Below are 19,651 nucleotides of genomic sequence, written 5' to 3'. Positions count from 1 at the left end.
ATGACATATGATTTCATACCCACTAGGATGGCTAAAATTAAAAAGTCAGTAACAGTATTAAATAACAAGTTTTGGGAGGATGTGGAAAAATCAAAATGCTGATACACTGCTGTTGAGAATGTGAAATAGTATAGCCTCTTTGGAAAACAGTCTGGAAGTGCCTCATTTAAACATAGAGATAACAAATGACCTAGCAATTCTACTCCTAGAGAAATGAAGACATATGTCCACACAAATATTTGTATATGAATGCTGATAGCAGCATTATTCATAATAGCCAAAAGGTGAAAGCAACCCAAATGTCCATCAACAGATGAATGGATAATCAAAATGTGATATGTCTATACAATGAAATGCTATTTGGCCATAAAAAGGAATAAACTGTTGATACATGCTATTATTTGGGTTAAACATGCTACGTGAAAGAAGTCAGTCACAAAACTCCATATATTATTTTTTTCATTTGAAAATCCAGAGTACAGAACTCTGTAGAGACAGAAAGTAAATTAGTTGTTGATTAGGGCTCAGTGCAGGAGGGATAAGGGTATATAGGATGATAACTAAAGGGTATGGGGGTTTTTTTCTGACATAATGAAAATGTTCTAAAATTGACTGTGGTGATGGATGCACTACACTGTGTGAATATACTAAAAGCCATTGAATTGTATACTTTAAATGAGAGAGTTGTGGTGGTATGTGAATTACATCTCATTAAAGCTGTTTTTTAAAAAGAATAAAACAGAAGTTATTATTGTCATGATAAAAAAAAATCCCCAAACATGGCAAGCCTAACCTTGAGACTGTCTATTTGGGAAATAACTTTCCAGTAACTTGAAAGTTTTGAAAACTCACAGCCCTCAGCTTAGGTGTTGGAAAGAAGAGCAAGTTATCTACTCTTTCATAAGGTATCGGTAAGGCATCACTGATTGCTGTTTTGCAGCGTTCACTCATTTGTAATTCTACCATAAAAATGATGTACTTGTGAAGCTGTTCCCATGTTACTGCGGAAATATTTTGCTCCCACTTGTATATTTTTCTCAGCTTAAATGTTAATTAAATTATTGTATTTAATCATTAATCCCAAATAGCTTTAAACAGCCAACATAAGTGAAAGTTTGCTCTTTGTACTCCTCCTGTGCAACAACACATCTCCCTCTGAACTCAAAAAAACCCACACAAGAATAGAACTCAAGTGTTTTATATTACAGAAAACAGTTTATACAAGCTACTTGGTATATTTAGGAGAATTTTGCATCCAATGTTAAACCAGAAAAATAAGACGCAGTGAAAACACATGGTGGCGCTGCAGGTTAAGGTGATGAAAACCAGAATTGTCTACGTAGCTCCAGTATTCAGCCAGTTTCACACTGCCTGGAAGCTGAAGAATAGCTCTCAGGCAGAGCAAAAGTGAGTGTGAAACCTCTTCAGAACTTTATTTAGCGATATAGTTCTGATTTGCTGGAGTGCAGGTCCCAGCTACTAGGATCCTGGCCATATATGAAGCTCCTGTGAACCGAGTTTTCAGGAAAGAGCAATGGAGATTGGATGGATAAACAGTTGGAGACAAAGGCAAGTCCTAGTTTTCTTTGTTTTGCTGAGCATGTCTGGGGCGAGTGCCGAGTTGGGGCCCTATTCAGTAGTGGAAGAAACAGAGAGAGGTTCCTTTGTGACAAATTTAGGAAAAGACCTGGGGTTGGGGTTGACAGAGATGTTCACTCGAGCGGCCCGGATAATTTCCCAGGGGAGCAAAGAGCATTTGCAGCTCAAGGTTCAGACTGGGGATTTGCTCATAAACGAGAAACTAGATCGAGAGGAGCTATGCGGTCAAACTGAGCCTTGTTTACTACATTTCCAAGTGTTAATGGAAAAACCCTTAGAGATATTTCAGGCTGAACTGAGGGTGAAAGACATAAATGACCATTCCCCCGTGTTCACTGAAAGAGAAATGATTTTAAAAATACCAGAAAACAGTCCGCCAGGAATTTCATTCCCTCTGAGTAACGCTCTGGACCTGGATGTAGGGAGCAACAATGTTCAGAACTATAAAATCAGCCCCAACTCCCATTTCCGGGTTCTAACCCGCAATCGCAACGACGGCAGAAAATACCCTGAGCTGGTACTGGACAAAGAGCTGGATCGGGAGGAGGAGCAAGAAATCTCATTAACCCTAACAGCATTGGATGGCGGCTCTCCGCCTCGGTATGGGACTGTCCAGGTGCACATTGAAGTGGTTGACAGCAACGATAATGCCCCCGAGTTTGAGCAGTCGCTCTACAAGGTGCATATTCCTGAGAACAGCCCTGTGGGTTCACTGGTTGTCACTGTCTCTGCCAGCGATGTAGACAGTGGAGTCTACGGGAAAATATCATATACATTCTTTCAGCCTTCAGAAGATACTAGTAAAACTTTGGAGGTAAACCCTATGACAGGCGAAATTCGACTAAGAAAACAAGTAGATTTTGAAACAGTTCTGTCTTATGAAGTGGACATCAAGGCTACTGATGGGGGAGGTCTTTCAGGAAAATGCACTCTTCTCCTGCAGATAGTGGATGTGAATGATAATCCCCCAGAAGTGACAATCTCTGCACTCACCAGCCCCATCCCTGAGAACTCGCCTGAGATTATGGTTGCAGTTTTCAGTGTTTCAGATCCTGACTCCGGGGACAATGGGAAAACTATTTCCTCCATCCAGGACGACCTTCCTTTTCTTCTAAAACCTTCAGTCAAGAACTTTTACTCCTTGGTAACCAGGAGAGCACTAGATAGAGAAGAAAGGGCCGAGTACAACATCACCATCACTGTCACAGACATGGGGACTCCCAGACTGAAAACCCAGCACAACATAACGGTGCTGGTGTCCGACGTCAACGACAACGCCCCCGCCTTCACCCAGGCCTCCTACACCCTGCGGGTCCGCGAGAACAACAGCCCCGCCCTGCACATCGGCACCGTCAGCGCCACAGACACAGACGCAGGCGCCAACGCCCAGGTCACCTACTCGCTGCTGCCGCCCGCCGACCCGCACGTGCCCCTGGCCTCCCTCGTGTCCATCAACGCCGACAACGGCCACCTGTTCGCCCTGCGGTCCCTGGACTACGAGGCCCTGCGCGCCTTCGAGTTCCGCGTGGGCGCCGCCGACCGCGGCTCGCCGCCGCTGAGCAGCCAGGCGCTGGTGCGCGTGCTCGTGGAGGACGACAACGACAACGCGCCCTTCGTGCTGTACCCGCTGCAGAACACCTCGGCGCCCTGCACCGAGCTGCTGCCCAGGGCGGCCGAGCCGGGCTACCTGGTGACCAAGGTGGTGGCGGTGGACGGCGACGCGGGCCAGAACGCCTGGCTGTCGTACCAGCTGCTCAAGGCCACGGAGCCCGGGCTGTTCGGCGTGTGGGCGCACAACGGCGAGGTGCGCACGGCCAGGCCGCTGAGCGAGCGCGACGCGGCCAGGCACAGGCTGCTGGTGCTGGTCAAGGACAACGGCCAGCCGCCGCTGTCGGCCAGCGTCACGCTGCACGTGCTGCTGGTGGACGGCTTCTCGCAGCCCCACCTGCCGCCCCCGGAAGCGGAAGCGGAGGCGGCGGCCGCGGCGCCGGCCGACGCGCTCACCGTCTACCTGGTGGTGGCCTTGGCGTCCGTGTCGTCGCTCTTCCTCTTCTCGGTGCTGGTGTTCGTGGCGGTGCGGCTGTGCGGGCGGGGCGGGGCGGCGCGGGCGGGTCGCTGCTCGGTGCCCGAGGGCCCCTTCCCGGGCCACCTGGTGGACGTCAGCGGCACCGGGACCCTGTCCCACAGCTACCAGTACCAGGTGTGTCTGACTGGAGGTACTGGGACCAGCGAGTTCAAGTTCCTCAAACCAACTATCCCCAGTCTGGAATCCCAGAGTACAGGGAGGGAAATAGAAGAAAATCCCTCGTTTAGGAATAGCTTTGGGATTTAATTATTGATAAAAACCTAGTTAATAAAGATATTTACTCCTAATATTTTTAATTAAACTTTTTATCCACACCACCAATAGGGTATTATTTAATTTTCTCTATTTGGTTTATCCTCAATTTCTATTTTCTGCTTAACTTTACAAGTTTCCTTTTCTTCATATTTTAGTCCAATGAAGTATTTCTCACTAGAATTCCAATGAGTGAAGTTAGGCTTTGTTGTCAAAGTGGAGATCACTTACATTTTTTCCCACTTTATAGAGGTCTTTATTGATTTTGTGTTTACATTTGAAATTTCAGTTTTCCTTTTCCTAGAACTTTGTCAATTATCTGTCCATGGGATCTAGATATTTACTATTTGACATTTCTAACATTTTTATTTCAAAATTGGTGTTTTTGTTGGTTTGTCAGCTTCAATTTTCATTACAGCAATTTTCTTAAACCATGTTACTTTTTAAAATAATTCCCTTCCCCTGTATTGGTATCTGCCTATTTAAAATAGAATATCCCCATTGGGTGCTATAATAAATAAATATCTAATCAGTCTTCTCTGAAAATAACAAGAAACACAATTGTAAGATACTGAGTTTGTGTATGTGTGTTTAAGTTTGGGGACAAAAAAGCAAAATTTAGGTATTCTATAATATCACATAGAAACATTTAATAATTTGTTCCTCTTAATTCTGTTTGAAGAAATCAGAGGTCCCCATTAAGTTTTTAATGGCCAACACAGTCCCATTCAGTTGGAAAAAAAATAAAGAAGTCATCAGAAAGAGGTCTGTATTACATGCTGTGGTGTTTATAATCAACCATTAGTGTTTTTGGCAGTAGCTAGCCTTTTCCCAGTACAATAGCTTTCAGTTTAATCTGTATCCTTTGCTTATCATGGAAAAAATAGTGTCTTTCTAAATATAAGGGCTTGAACAAAATTCTCTGTGAGGCAAATGTTTTAATGTTGTTCTTACTTTCAGTGGTAGTTAGGGTGGGCTTTAGTATGGTCTACTCTTTATTTTGTGCAGAGAAATTAGATCCCACTAAAATTCATTAAGAGCAACATTAAAATAAAAGTCAGTTTCTTTAATTCTACAAGTATTTTCAAGCAATTGTAAGAAAAATAAGGATATATGAAAGAAAGAACAAACTGCAAAGAATGAGTAAGTTAAAGAGCAGTTTTCAAATTATAAGGATTTAAACGCACTAAAAATTATCTCATATCCTACTCACTAGAGTTTATTTATGCATGCCTTAATACAGCAAGTATTTAGTGAATGTCTGATATGCCAGCCAATGAGGAATAAGACATCATTTCCATTCTTAACTAGATCACATACTGAAGAAGGGACAGACTATCATGAAATCAGGGAACAAAAATAGTTACAAGGCAATTATGCAAGTTTTTTTTTCAGAGCACAGAGGAGATACAGCCTAAATGCTTCCTTCTAGATTATACAGTGATTATTCTACTGAGGCAGTGTAATTAGGTTTTGAAACAGTTTGTTGAAGAAGGTGTGAAAAGTTTCTTTTGTCAGTTTGGGGGGGTTCCTAGGCCCAATTTTGGAAAAGTAAAATCTATTACTTCGATGGTCCCAGAGATCACCATAATTTTCCTCTAGGTTCCTCACAGTGCATAGGAGTAGTGTTGGGAGTCAAAGGCTTAGTACAGAACTAAATCTAGTACAATGAAGTGGACAGAGTTAACTGCTAGAAACATTCTTTTTCCAACTGTTGGATTTTTAACTTTCCCCCGTGAAGCAGTAAAAAACTTCAACAATGTGAACAGTTCTCCAACATTATGTTTTGTGAAACAAAGAAAAGAAAAATGAAATATTTAAATGAGCCACTAAAGAACAAATTTATAAATATTTACAACCGCTCAAATCAGGCACAGCCATTAGAGTCTGTTGGAAGCCACGCGGTGGCGCTGCAGGCTAAAGAGATGGGGAGAAAAAACAACTGAGAATGCTGCGTAAGTCACTAACAAAAAAAAAAAAAAAAGAAGAAAGAAAGATTGCGGCAGGTAGGCTAGAAGAAAAGCTGTAGCGGCTCAGGATTAGAAAAGGAAAAATCCCGAGACCCTTGCTCCTACGTGGATTAGGTCTGGGTTTGCGGCTGCTGTTTCTTAATGCTGGGATCTGTGGTTGTGACCAGTATCGAGGAAATACTTGTTCAGAAGAAGCTATGGAGTTTGGAAGGTTGTGCTTCTCAAGACAAAGGCAAGTCCTGTTTCTCTTTCTGTCTTGGGGAGTATCCTTGGCAGGTTCTGGGTTTGGACGTTATTCGGTGACAGAGGAAACAGAGAGAGGATCGTTTGTGGTCAATCTAGCAAAGGATCTGGGGCTAGGGGACCGGGAGCTGGTTGCAAGAGGTGCCCGGGTGGTCTCTGATGATAACAAACAACACTTGCTCCTGGATTCTCAGACTGGGGATTTGCTCACAAATGAGAAATTGGACCGGGAGAAGCTGTGTGGGCCCACAGAGCCCTGTATGCTGTATTTTCAAATTTTAATGGATAACCCCTTTCAGATTTACCGGGCTGAGCTGAGGGTAAGGGACATAAATGATCATTCACCAGTGTTTCAAGACAAAGAGACAGTCTTAAAAATATTAGAAAATACAGCCGAAGGGACTGCATTTCAGCTAGAAAGAGCACAGGATTCAGATGGAGGACTCAATGGTGTCCAAAATTATACCATCAACCCCAACTCTTTTTTCCATATTAAAATTAGTGACAGTGATGAAGGCATAATATACCCAGAGCTAGTTTTGGACAGGGTGCTGGATCGGGAGAAGCAGCAAGAACTCAGCTTAATACTCACTGCGCTGGATGGTGGGTCACCACCCAGGTCTGGAACCACCACTATACGCATTATGATTCTGGACATCAATGACAATGCCCCTCAGTTTTCTCAGGCAATCTACGAGACCCAGGCTCCAGAGAACAGCCCAGTAGGGTCCCTTATTGCTAAAGTCTCTGCAGCAGATGTAGACTCTGGAATCAATGCAGACATATCCTATTCATTTTTTGATGCTTCCGAAGATATTCGAACAACCTTTCATATCAATCCTATTTCTGGGGAAATAGTTCTCAGAGTGTTGCTTGATTATGAGCTAGTAAAGTCTTATAAAATAAATATACAGGCAATCGACGGTGGGGGCCTTTCTGCAAGATGTACAGTTTTGGTGGAGGTATTGGACACCAATGACAATCCCCCTGAACTGATCATGTCATCACTTTCGAACTATGTGGCTGAGAACTCTCCTGAGACGGTACTGGCTGTTTTTAGGATTAAAGACAGAGACTCTGGAGAAAATGGAAAGATGATTTGCTTCATTCAAGACAATCTGCCTTTTCTTCTGAAACCCTCCCTGGATAATTTTTATATCCTAATGACAGAAGGAGCGCTGGACAGAGAAAGCCAAGCAGAGTACAATATCACCATCACTGTCACTGACTTGGGAACCCCCAGACTGAAGACTGAGCACAACGTAACGGTGCTGGTGTCCGACGTCAACGACAACGCCCCCGCCTTCACCCAGGCCTCCTACACCCTGCGGGTCCGCGAGAACAACAGCCCCGCGCTGCACATCGGCACCGTCAGCGCCACAGACACAGACGCAGGCGCCAACGCCCAGGTCACCTACTCGCTGCTGCCGCCCGCCGACCCGCACGTGCCCCTGGCCTCCCTCGTGTCCATCAACGCCGACAACGGCCACCTGTTCGCCCTGCGGTCCCTGGACTACGAGGCCCTGCGCGCCTTCGAGTTCCGCGTGGGCGCCGCCGACCGCGGCTCGCCGCCGCTGAGCAGCCAGGCGCTGGTGCGCGTGCTCGTGGAGGACGACAACGACAACGCGCCCTTCGTGCTGTACCCGCTGCAGAACACCTCGGCGCCCTGCACCGAGCTGCTGCCCAGGGCGGCCGAGCCGGGCTACCTGGTGACCAAGGTGGTGGCGGTGGACGGCGACGCGGGCCAGAACGCCTGGCTGTCGTACCAGCTGCTCAAGGCCACGGAGCCCGGGCTGTTCGGCGTGTGGGCGCACAACGGCGAGGTGCGCACGGCCAGGCCGCTGAGCGAGCGCGACGCGGCCAGGCACAGGCTGCTGGTGCTGGTCAAGGACAACGGCCAGCCGCCGCTGTCGGCCAGCGTCACGCTGCACGTGCTGCTGGTGGACGGCTTCTCGCAGCCCCACCTGCCGCCCCCGGAAGCGGAAGCGGAGGCGGCGGCCGCGGCGCCGGCCGACGCGCTCACCGTCTACCTGGTGGTGGCCTTGGCGTCCGTGTCGTCGCTCTTCCTCTTCTCGGTGCTGGTGTTCGTGGCGGTGCGGCTGTGCGGGCGGGGCGGCGCGGGCGGGTCGCTGCTCGGTGCCCGAGGGCCCCTTCCCGGGCCACCTGGTGGACGTCAGCGGCACCGGGACCCTGTCCCACAGCTACCAGTACCAGGTGCGTCTGACTGGAGGTACTGGGACCAGCGAGTTCAAGTTCTTGAAGCCAATACTCCCCAACATTCAGGGACAAGAGCCTGAGAGAAATAGTGACGAAAACCCTCCGTTTCGAAATAGCTTTGGATTCAATTTTCAGTAAAATTCTTTTTATATTTTCACGCGCTTTTGAAATGTTATGTCAATATTAGTTTAGTTTTAAAACTCCAAGTTAAATTATTTTGCAACTTCAAGCCTCAATTTACAGTACTATACTGTACCTATGTTTTCACAACATTATTTCTTCTTTTTGCATTAATCAGCCATTAGCTTTAATTAGCACCCATAAGTAATAGCTTTAGGTTTAGTTATTTCCTATTGTACAAGGGCTTAGTTATTATTTTCATTCTAGAAAATTGAGGTTTTGATTTTTCTCCTAGTGTATTTCATAGGCTGTATCTCATGATCCTATACACCTATTGTACTTCCTTCACCTAAGAAGACATACCTGCACTTCTGACCTTACTCTAACATTCCTTTTAACTATGTTAAGAAACCACAGCATCTTGTTCTAAACAATAGTATTTAAAAACAAATACATACTTATTACTCTGCTCATAATAAAAGGAGACATCCTTTTGTCAGCAATATTGGACTAGTATAATATTCTTGTGTTCATGTTATTTTCATTCAATTTAAATGCACTACTTATTCATTTCATATTTTCTAATATTTACTTTTCCTACTGTATAAAACAGCAAAATGTCTTATAATTGAAACAAAGTGTAATAGCCTGCATGAAAATAAATATAAATAAAAATATTTTGAAAATTTGTGTAAGGCTATTGGTAGATTGTTGGAAAGATATTCACTTTATTTTGTAATATATTTTAATCATCTCAAATTTAAAAATTAAGATGAACTAAAAATCATAAAGAACAATACTCTTAAATCTCCAGCCCTCTTCTATGAGTGGTTTCTCTATAATTTATCTCAATATTACTAAGAAATATGTTTATACTGCTATATACTGACATTCAGTTTTATACATTAATTACTTCTCCATGATAAAAAAGGATTTAATTTTCTTACTTTTTTAATCTCTTAATTACTTATCTCCCCTTTCTTTCCTTATTGATATATAGTTGATGTATAATGTTAGTTTGAAGTGTACCACATAGTGATTTGACATTTGCATACATTATGAAATAATTATCACAATAAGTCCAGTAACCAACTGTACCCATACAAGTTATTATAATATTATTGATCATATTCCTATGCTGTATATAGCCCCACGGTTTTCAAAGTGGGTTTCCTACTGGAGGTTTGTACCTCTTAATCCTCTTTACACATTTCATGCCCCTCTTACTTTCCAACTAAGAAACACACTTACAAACATTGTACATTCCATTTCTTCTATTCTCCCAATTGTGTTGTCTTAAGTTTTTTTTAAGTTAAACTAATAGTTTTTATCTATATTGTGAAGATATTTCAAAATACATATTAGTTTAGTATTACATTTCCTTTTTGAACATCTTTCCTAGAGCTGATGATTGTTTTTATTTGCATCATTTCTATTAATTATACTGATTTTTCATATTATCTCTCATTTGACTATCAGTCTTTCCATTTAAATATTAAAAAATGTCAGAAACCTATCAATTATATTTCTTTTCTGGAAATCTTTTGCTGGGATTTCCCCCATATCTCAGCTTCATTTACACTGTTCTATAGGCTATCGCCCTAGAACTTTTTCTCCTTTAATACTTTACTGTGTTGGTCCTCTTTTATAGGAAACTGTATATTCAGTTGACTAACAATAGGGTTTTGAACTGTGAGTGTCCACTTATACGAGCATTTTTTCCAATGTATATACAGCTGGACCTCTGTATCTGGATTCTGCATCCAAAGATCCAACCAACTGCAGATAGCAGACTTAATACACAGTCTGAGCTTGGTTGAATCTGCAGATGCACAACCCTTGCATAGGAAGGGCCAACTATGGGACTTGAGCATCCTGGGAATTTGATATCCATTGGGCATTGGAACTAATCCCCCACAGATACCAAAGGACAACTGTTCTACTTTCTTAGTTTACTCTCTTATTTAGCTGACACATCAGTCAATACCTCCATAAAAATAGATGCAGAGGAGGTAAATTTTTTTTGAGATCTTGCCTTGTGAAGGTATCTTTGTTTTCATTTCATTGATAGTTTGACTGGATATAAAATTCTAGGTTGAAAACAATTTTCCCTCAGATATTTGAAGCAGTGTTCCTTTTACTGATTGCATATAGAGTTGCTGTTCTGAAAACTGTTTCCATTCTGATTCCTGTCTCTTTTAATGTCACCCCATTTTTTTCATTGTGGAAACCTTGGAAATTTTCCTCCCCTATTCCGAAAATACTTGTTTCAGTTATTTATTTATCTGGTCACATGGGTATAATGGTCACATTAACCCTGTTAATGTTCAGAATCTCACTTTCAGTTCTGAGAAATTTTCTTGTTCTATTTTCATCATAATTTCTCCCTTGAATTTTCTACATTCTCACTCTAACCATAATCGCATTAGTTAAATATTGTCTCACCTGGATTGATTCTCTCTTTTTTTTCAGTTCTTATTTTCTGTTTGTCTCTTATTCTACTTTTTGGAAAATGTATTTTATCATTCAGGCTTTGTATTTAAATTTTTATTTTTGGCCAACAAACATTTATTTTTAAGAGCTCTTTTTGGTTCTCTGAGTGTTTTTCATAGCACCTGTTATAGATCTGTAAATGTAATATCTTCTGTCATCTATAATTAATCTATTTATTCTTTTAAAATGCATTATGCTGTAAAAACTACTATCATATCTATTTTTTAAATGAGAGTGCATCACCTGGAAATTAAGAACTTGCCTAAGATTATATAGCTAGGAAGTGGCACTTAAACCCTTATCTATTATTTATCTTACAATAAGAACACATACTTCACATGATTACTGTTGATATTAAATGTGTAAGCACATATGTAGCACTAGAATAATGGGTAGCACAGAGTAAGTACTCAGTAAATATTAGCCCTTATTAGATTTTACTACTCTGAGGATATTAGACATTTTAAAACACTTTCTTCTATTTTCACTGTGTATCTGTTTCCTCTTATTCCTTCCCCCTTTTTGGTGATGGTGGTTTTGGCATGTTGTAGGAACTTCCTCATGTCTTGTGGTCCTTGACTGCCTTCTCATAGTTAATAATGATGAGTTATCAAAATACTGACAGTCAGCTCTTTGAGTATGTGAGAATGCAGCACCTCGATGGTAAGGCATCACTCTAATGTAATTATGGTAGGATAGAGCTATTACCTTAGAAGACCCCCAAATATCAGTATGTGTAAGTTTTTATTTGAGTCTTTCATATTCTCTAGATTAGAATTCTGCAATACCATCTGTGGCAGAGAGAGTTAGAGAGGGAGTCAGGCATATACTTGTCCTGCAAATGGAGAGTATTGCATGGAAAGGGACTAGAAGTCTCACCATTCAGGATGCCAAGTTTTGCTTGATCTCCCTATTTTGAGTTTCACTCTTCTTCTCACACCTGCACTCAGCTCTGCCTAGGGTCTCCAAAACTAGAGGTAGTCCCACTTAATTTCTTCATAGAACAAACTTTCCATTCTCTGCCCCTGAGTTACTTTCCTATGTAGGATGCTGCGAGGATTTGAGAATTCAACTCTCCTATATACGTCTATAGTAACTAATAACTTCTTTTTAGTCTTTAATGGACTTCAGCCTTATACACTGGGTTCCTCCAAATCTTGTACCTAAATGGGATTATGTGGGACAGGCCTATTATTTTCTTGTGAGTATCTCTAATGCAGGAACTTTTCTTTAGACATTTCTTGGAACTGATAATTGCTCTTTCATCTGATTTCTGTCATCAAACATATGAGTGTGCATTCTTGATCTTTGCAAGTTCATGTCATTTTTATTAATTTTCTATCATTTATTGGGTATTTTAAAAGGAGGGAGGATAAGTATGTGTGGTCAGTCCACCTAACTTTTCAAAATCTACCATTTTGTAGTGATTGATTTTTCAACCATGTTTCTAGCTTACATTTTTTAAGAGTGTAATTTGAATTTAACATTCAAAAAATGAAAACTTGTTAGACCCCTCTTCCACCCATTCTTGAGAGCACTTTTCAGACCTTAGTAGACACTGCTGGTGAAGTCTATCCAAACAATCTCCCTCATTATGTAGCAGCCGTGCACTTTGGTTACAACTGAAACCACCCAAACCTTAAAGAGGTGGCCCCAGACAGGATTAAAACAAAGCAGAGGCCAAAGATGGGTCTTCAGATTCTGGAACTAAAATCTTTACCTATACTTCTATACCCCTGAAACAATGATTGCTTCAGCAGCAGGTACATGATCTTAGTTGGTCTGATCAGAGAAATATTTAACTTTTTGTTCTATGATTGGGAAAAAGACATCTCTCTTACTCTCTCTTCCTGTGCTGAAAGAGACAGCAGAGTACCATAGCTGTAACTGGGCTAAATCTGAAGAACCCAAGAGAAGCTAGCTTTAGGAGTAAGCCTGCAATAGAAACTAACATGTTTTGTTTGTGTACTTATTAAATATTTTTTGTAATTTATGAGATGCTGGAACTAAATTGTGAATTTACATAATGTATTCCACCCCAAAATCTTACTTCATTTTTCTCTCAGCTCACAGTTCATTGCTACCAAGTAAATCTACAGAAAGCCTTCTTTTCTATCTGTATATATCTATTTATATTTCACCTTATGGTTAATCAAGTTTCATATCCTTTGAGAAGACTTCTGAAATCACTTATGTACACCTCCCCTTCCTACCACCTAAGGAAGGCCAAGGAGTGATGGAATTTTCTTCAGTTAAACAGTCATTTATACTCTCCTTGTTTCCAGTTTTAAATTTTCTCAGAAAGACTACAAGCTTCTGGGGGCCAGGCATCACATTTTTTATTTCTGTATTCACCAAAACTGAGCATTTTCAGTTGTGTGGACAGTGGGAACAGATACTTTAATGCTTTAAAAACAAATATTAACAGCATCACAAATTATAAGGAGTATAAAACAGTTCTTATGGAAGATAGAATATATATGTACTCACCTAAACACAATAAATAAAACAGTATTTGCTTCTGGTGGATATTTATGTGAATGGAATTTAGGTAGCTTTCATCAAATTCTGAAAATATGTGGAGACGCATGGTGGCGCTGCAGGATAACGTCGCTGGGGGAGAAAAAAAACCTACGACGAATGATGTTCTGGACATTGTTAACCAGTGCACAGAGAGCACTAGGAAGACAGAAAGAACAAGGCTTCGGGGCAAACTAGAAGCTATTCAACAGGGTTAAAACCCTTAGGCCTCCCAGATTCTGTGGACATACCAGAACCACGTTTCCCAGAATTGTGAAGAGGAACTGAAGCGATTCAGCAGGAAGCCTTTGGGAAAGGAGTTATGGAGACCGGAGGGGCAGACACTCTGCGGATAAGGCAAGTCCTGCTTCTCTTTGTTTTGCTGGGAATGTCTCAGACGGGCTCCGAGTCTGGGCGCTATTCGGTGGCAGAGGAAATGCAGAGTGGGAGCCTTGTAGGCAATTTGGCAAAAGACCTGGGACTGGAAGTGGGTGAGCTGTTATCGAGGGGGGCTCAGGTGGTCTCTAACGATAACAAACAGCGTTTGCAGCTGGACATAAATACAGGGGATATGCTCTTAAGCGAAGCGCTGGACCGAGAGGAGCTCTGTGGCTCCACGGAGCCCTGTTTGCTGCATTTCCAGATATTAATGAAAAACCCCATGCAGTTTTTACAGATTGAGCTCCAGGTCAGGGATATAAATGACCATTCTCCCATCTTCTTAGAAAAAGAAATGCTCCTAGAAATCCCAGAGAATAGTCCTGTCGGTGCTGTGTTCTTACTAGAAAGTGCGAAGGATTTAGATGTAGGAATCAATGCTCTAAAAAGCTACACGATAAGCCCCAACTCTCATTTCCACATTAAAATGAGAGTCAATCCCGATAATAGGAAATACCCAGAGTTAGTTCTGGACAAGGCGCTCGATTATGAAGAGCAGTCTGAACTCAGTTTCATCCTCACCGCTCTGGATGGTGGGTCTCCGCCCAGGTCCGGGACTGCCATGGTTCGGGTGGTGGTAGTGGACATTAATGACAACTCCCCAGAGTTTGAGCAGCCATTTTATGAGGTGAAGATTCCAGAGGATAGCGTACTAGGAAAGCTGGTTGTCACCGTTTCAGCTTGGGATTTAGACTCGGGAAAAAATGGGGAAATATCATACGCTTTTTCCCATGCCTCAGAAGGCATTCGAAAGACATTTGAAATTAATCAAAAATCTGGAGAAGTTAGTTTAACTGCACCCTTGGATTTTGAAACAACTGAATCATACTCAATAATCATTCAAGCCACAGATGGGGGAGGCCTTTTTGGAAAATCAACACTCAAAATTCAGGTGGTTGATGTGAATGACAATGCTCCTGAAGTGACCGTGTCATCAATTACCAGTCCAATCCCAGAAAATTCTCCGAAGACTGTGGTTATGGTTTTTAGTATTCGAGACAGAGACTCTGGGGACAACGGCAGGATGATTTGTTCTTTGTCAGAGGACCTCCCGTTCATGCTAAAATCTTCACTTGAGAATTATTACACGCTGGAAACGGACAGAACGCTGGACAGAGAGATCACGGACAAGTTCATCATCACCATCACTGTCACAGATATGGGGACTCCCAGACTGAAAACCCAGCACAACATAACGGTACTAGTGTCCGACGTCAACGACAACGCCCCCGCCTTCACCCAGGCCTCCTACACCCTGCGGGTCCGCGAGAACAACAGCCCCGCGCTGCACATCGGCACCGTCAGCGCCACAGACACAGACGCAGGCGCCAACGCCCAGGTCACCTACTCGCTGCTGCCGCCCGCCGACCCGCACGTGCCCCTGGCCTCCCTCGTGTCCATCAACGCCGACAACGGCCACCTGTTCGCCCTGCGGTCCCTGGACTACGAGGCCCTGCGCGCCTTCGAGTTCCGCGTGGGCGCCGCCGACCGCGGCTCGCCGCCGCTGAGCAGCCAGGCGCTGGTGCGCGTGCTCGTGGAGGACGACAACGACAACGCGCCCTTCGTGCTGTACCCGCTGCAGAACACCTCGGCGCCCTGCACCGAGCTGCTGCCCAGGGCGGCCGAGCCGGGCTACCTGGTGACCAAGGTGGTGGCGGTGGACGGCGACGCGGGCCAGAACGCCTGGCTGTCGTACCAGCTGCTCAAGGCCACGGAGCCCGGGCTGTTCGGCGTGTGGGCGCACAACGGCGAGGTGCGCACGGCCAGGCCGCTGAGCGAGCGCGACGCGGCCAGGCACAGGCTGCTGGTGCTGGTCAAGGACAACGGCCAGCCGCCGCTGTCGGCCAGCGTCACGCTGCACGTGCTGCTGGTGGACGGCTTCTCGCAGCCCCACCTGCCGCCCCCGGAAGCGGAAGCGGAGGCGGCGGCCGCGGCGCCGGCCGACGCGCTCACCGTCTACCTGGTGGTGGCCTTGGCGTCCGTGTCGTCGCTCTTCCTCTTCTCGGTGCTGGTGTTCGTGGCGGTGCGGCTGTGCGGGCGGGGCGGGGCGGCGCGGGCGGGTCGCTGCTCGGTGCCCGAGGGCCCCTTCCCGGGCCACCTGGTGGACGTCAGCGGCACCGGGACCCTGTCCCACAGCTACCAGTACCAGGTGCGTCTGACCGGAGACTCCGGGAGTAATGAGTTCAAATTCTTAAAGCCAGTTTTCCCCAACCTTCCGCCCCAATGCCCTGGGAAAGAAATAGAGGAAAATCCTACCTTCTACAATAGCTTGGGGTTCAATATTCAGTGACTGTAACTTTTATATTCCATATGTATGTTGTTTTTGCCATTTCCATACCAACGTTATTTCCCCCAATTTGTGTGTATTTGAAGTTATACTGATGTTATTTTTGTTTTCACATGTTCTACCCGCCTTTACTTTTAAGTGAATGTCTTTATTTGTGGTTGCAATGGAATAGTAACTTATTCTCTAACCTAGAAGATCTTCATCTGTAATTAAGTTGCCTTCTTAAATAACAACACTAAATCACTTTTTGTTCATGGCCCTCTCTCCAGTTGAACTTACACTCACAATTATGCTTATGATAAAATAAAGCAGACCACTTTAAAAGTACTTCAAGTGTTCAAGCCTTTCTTCGTTTTCTTTTTTGCATTTTTTCTTGTTGTTTAATAATCATTATAAAGAAATGTCATTTTACTTAAAATTCACACTTTTAGTTAACATTTTAAAATGTTTATTACTGCTGAAAATATACGTGAAAAAATCATGTCCTATGATACAGTCATAAACATAATCACTTTGTTAGAAAGAGCCAGAAGGCAATTTTCTTAGCATCTCTTCCTTATTCATCCTAGAGAGTTATTGTTAATACATAATATTGTGGCCACTCACCATGGAATATGAAGTTACAATTTTCCAGATGTCTCATTTTTACAAAGGTGTAATACAATCTAGTTGAAAAGAGGCTCCCGAAGAATAATTTGTTTATCATAGAGTTGACTTGTGTGCTAATGTGTATAACTTTTTGCCTCCTTGTGTTCTCCCAGAATTTAATATACATATACACTGGGCACTAATTTTCAAACTTTAAAAACTTACAGCCAATAGAAAAATTATATTGTATATATTACATAACATACAACAGAAAGAAATGTTTTATGAACAGTGTTTAGCTTTTTTGTGATGCATCTGGCATTGCCTATATTATTCCACTCTCTTTAATTTACAAATGTAGTCATGATCCACTAAGTTGACTTCATGGCCTACTAATGGGTGGCAATCCAAAGTTTTAAAACCACTTTTCTCAGAGATATCTGTAGAGTATTGAAAAGTATGAAAACATAGTACTTTAGGGTTTTAATTTTTTTAAAAATTCAAGCCATTGTAGGAGGAAGTTTTGTCTCATGCTATACAAGCACCAGTCAATCACTCTTGCCTTTAGTGAACTGACTACATTACAGAAGAAAAGGCCTTCATTGTTGGGGGAGAAGTTTTCCAATGAATTTAATCAAAAAGTCTAAAGTCTGTATGTTGAAGAAGGAAAGTATAGATGAACAAAATGAGTAAGGATATAGAGGGAAATTAAGTGTGTGCCTGAGAGAGAGTGGCAGGGCAAACAGGAAATGCATGAGGGTGAGTAAAATTATTGCTTTTATTGCTTCTAGTGCCACAGACTAGAGTAAATGCCAGAAACTGCCTCTTGAAGATATTTTTATCTTAACATTGTGGAGGGGCTTGGTATTAGTCAGTTACTAATGCCTGGAAGTACAGTCTTTTGCTCTAGCATATCCAAAATAATCTAATGTTTCACTTCTTGAAAGCTAAAATTTAACTACCAATTCTTTTGAACTGTGTGGACTGATTAATTATTCTCTGAATTCAAGAAAAATGGAAGGAACAAAAGTCCATGCAGGCTAACTAAATTATAATTTTCTATTTTCAGAAGTGGAACTAGGAGTAAATTCTTTCCTCCCTAAGAAAGCTTCTTTACATAGAGAACAAATACTCATAATATAGCAATATATCTAAGTTAAGTATTAAGGTTACCTCCTATCTTTACTGCATTTAGTGGGGAAAAGATGGAGGATCACTGGCTTAAAGAGATGTACAGTGTTACAGGCTGTCAAAAATGAAGGTGGGGTTGTTCTAGCAGCCTGTGTCCCAAGTAAGCTGGACCTCTCTCATCTATAATGGGGGAGGGGACAAGGGCATTTCAAACAGCTCAAGCAGAAAAACCTAACAGGTCCAACAGCAGAGAAGAGGTCCAGGTACTTGTCCTGTTGCCTTGAGTTTTTCCAGCTATCTGAACAGGAGGACTTGTCTAATTATGGAATGAACTATGTGTTTCCTGACTCTAACAGAGAGTGGCCAGGCCTTCAAGAGCTCAGATGCCCAGATACAAGTAACTAACCAGTTCTCTTAAAATGTATTGCTAAAAACAAATTTTACTCTTATGCATAAAATACCTCATTTATAGTTAAATTTAAACCAGTACATAGGAATCAAATTATATCAGCCAATTTTATATTAAAGGACTGTAGGTGGTCCAATGGGAAAAGGTCACTTGTCAAATGGAAATGCAAGAGACTGCCCAGCCTCCCAGAGTGGATTTTCTTGAAAACCATTACCAATAAGAACTAAATAACAATTTAGGTTGGAATTTGCCAAGAGCATGGGAAAGAAAGGACATAAGGACATTTTTCACTTACAAACACATTGTTCTCATCTCCCTTCTACCTCAAGTCTCTCTACCACTCCTGCATCCAGTGATTAACCTAACATGGACTCTCTGACCTCTGTTCCAGTTCAGTCATGCTGTACTTTTTCACCACCCAGAACTGTTCAGTCTATGGAACAATTTCAAATATCTCCCTCTAAGAACACAACCTTCTATGCCTTTAACCCTCTCATCTTTTTACTCCTATCACATCTTGTCTTGACCTTATCAAGACCTCCATTCCATGCTGCTGCTACTACCTATCAGCTCCCTCCTGTTTTAATTTCCTTCCCATCTAGCTGATTCCCTGTTTTACCACTCCCAATCACTCACATACTCATATTCTCAATACTGTTCAGTGTTCCTTCTCTAAAGGATTTCCTTCATCACCTGATGAAACTCCACGTGAAATGAATATAATTATCACCTTCCTCTTCTCTTACACCTGGGAAGCTGCACTCCATAAAACAAAACTTAGAAAATTATCAATACTATTGCCACTAAGTTTATCACATCCAAACTTATTTGGGCTTTCACAGTCAAGAAATCCTTTTACATTTTCATAATCAGCTTTCTCTTTTATTCTCCATAGCAACTACTTCAAACTTACTTACATTAAACTTCTCACTCTACTACTTACATATCCTTCTAGCATTTGAACTTCCTTACAGAGAGAATATAACCCATCAGATGGAAATTATCTCAATTTCCTCTCTCCAAACCTGTTCTCTTGATAGCATATGTACTATAATTTTCTCTGCTGAGGTCCTTCCCACCTAAGTCCAATTCCTTAGTATATTTGTGGGATCCTATCTTTAACCACTTTCTAGGGGCTTCACATTGATTATATCCTTTCTTTTGAATCTTAATTTTCTCCCTCTCTACTCAAAACTACAAATCAGCATTTAAAATAAGTTCATGTTTCTCTAGGCTTAAAAAACCCTCTTGAATCAAAATTACCCTCCAGATACTGATTTACTTCTTTTACAGCTGCA

At 42.5% G+C, this 19,651-nt stretch overlaps 3 protein-coding genes across 3 annotated transcripts; all 3 read left to right on the top strand.

Annotated features, from left to right (window-relative positions):
• The first annotated feature begins 1,381 nt into the window (after positions 1-1,381).
• On the top strand, positions 1,382-4,006 carry LOC140691926 (protocadherin beta-16-like). Its single transcript, XM_072956404.1, has one exon. It carries the CDS (start codon positions 1,535-1,537, stop codon positions 3,929-3,931), a length of 2,397 nt encoding a protein of 798 aa, XP_072812505.1. The 5' UTR covers positions 1,382-1,534; the 3' UTR covers positions 3,932-4,006.
• Positions 4,007-5,957: 1,951 nt separating this feature from the next.
• Positions 5,958-8,990, top strand: LOC102525283 (protocadherin beta-10). Its single transcript, XM_072956369.1, is given in 2 exon segments — positions 5,958-8,260; positions 8,262-8,990. Coding segments are annotated over 2 exon segments (2,400 nt in total). The 5' UTR covers positions 5,958-6,104; the 3' UTR covers positions 8,506-8,990.
• A 4,383-nt stretch (positions 8,991-13,373) lies between these two features.
• LOC140691872 (protocadherin beta-11-like) lies at positions 13,374-16,552 on the top strand. Its single transcript, XM_072956185.1, has one exon. The coding sequence runs from the start codon at positions 13,823-13,825 to the stop codon at positions 16,226-16,228; it is 2,406 nt and encodes an 801-aa protein (XP_072812286.1). The 5' UTR covers positions 13,374-13,822; the 3' UTR covers positions 16,229-16,552.
• Positions 16,553-19,651: the final 3,099 nt, after the last annotated feature.

The sequence above is a fragment of the Vicugna pacos genome, chromosome 3, assembly GCF_048564905.1.
Source record: "Vicugna pacos chromosome 3, VicPac4, whole genome shotgun sequence".
NCBI lineage: Eukaryota > Metazoa > Chordata > Mammalia > Artiodactyla > Camelidae > Vicugna > Vicugna pacos.
This window is presented reverse-complemented; position numbering and strand designations above follow the sequence as displayed.

Excerpts from the sequence above, each read along its gene's own strand:
- LOC140691926 (XM_072956404.1), top strand. The coding sequence starts at position 1,535 with ATGGAGATTGGATGGATAAACAGTTGGAGACAAAGGCAAGTCCTAGTT.
- LOC140691872 (XM_072956185.1), top strand. The coding sequence starts at position 13,823 with ATGGAGACCGGAGGGGCAGACACTCTGCGGATAAGGCAAGTCCTGCTT.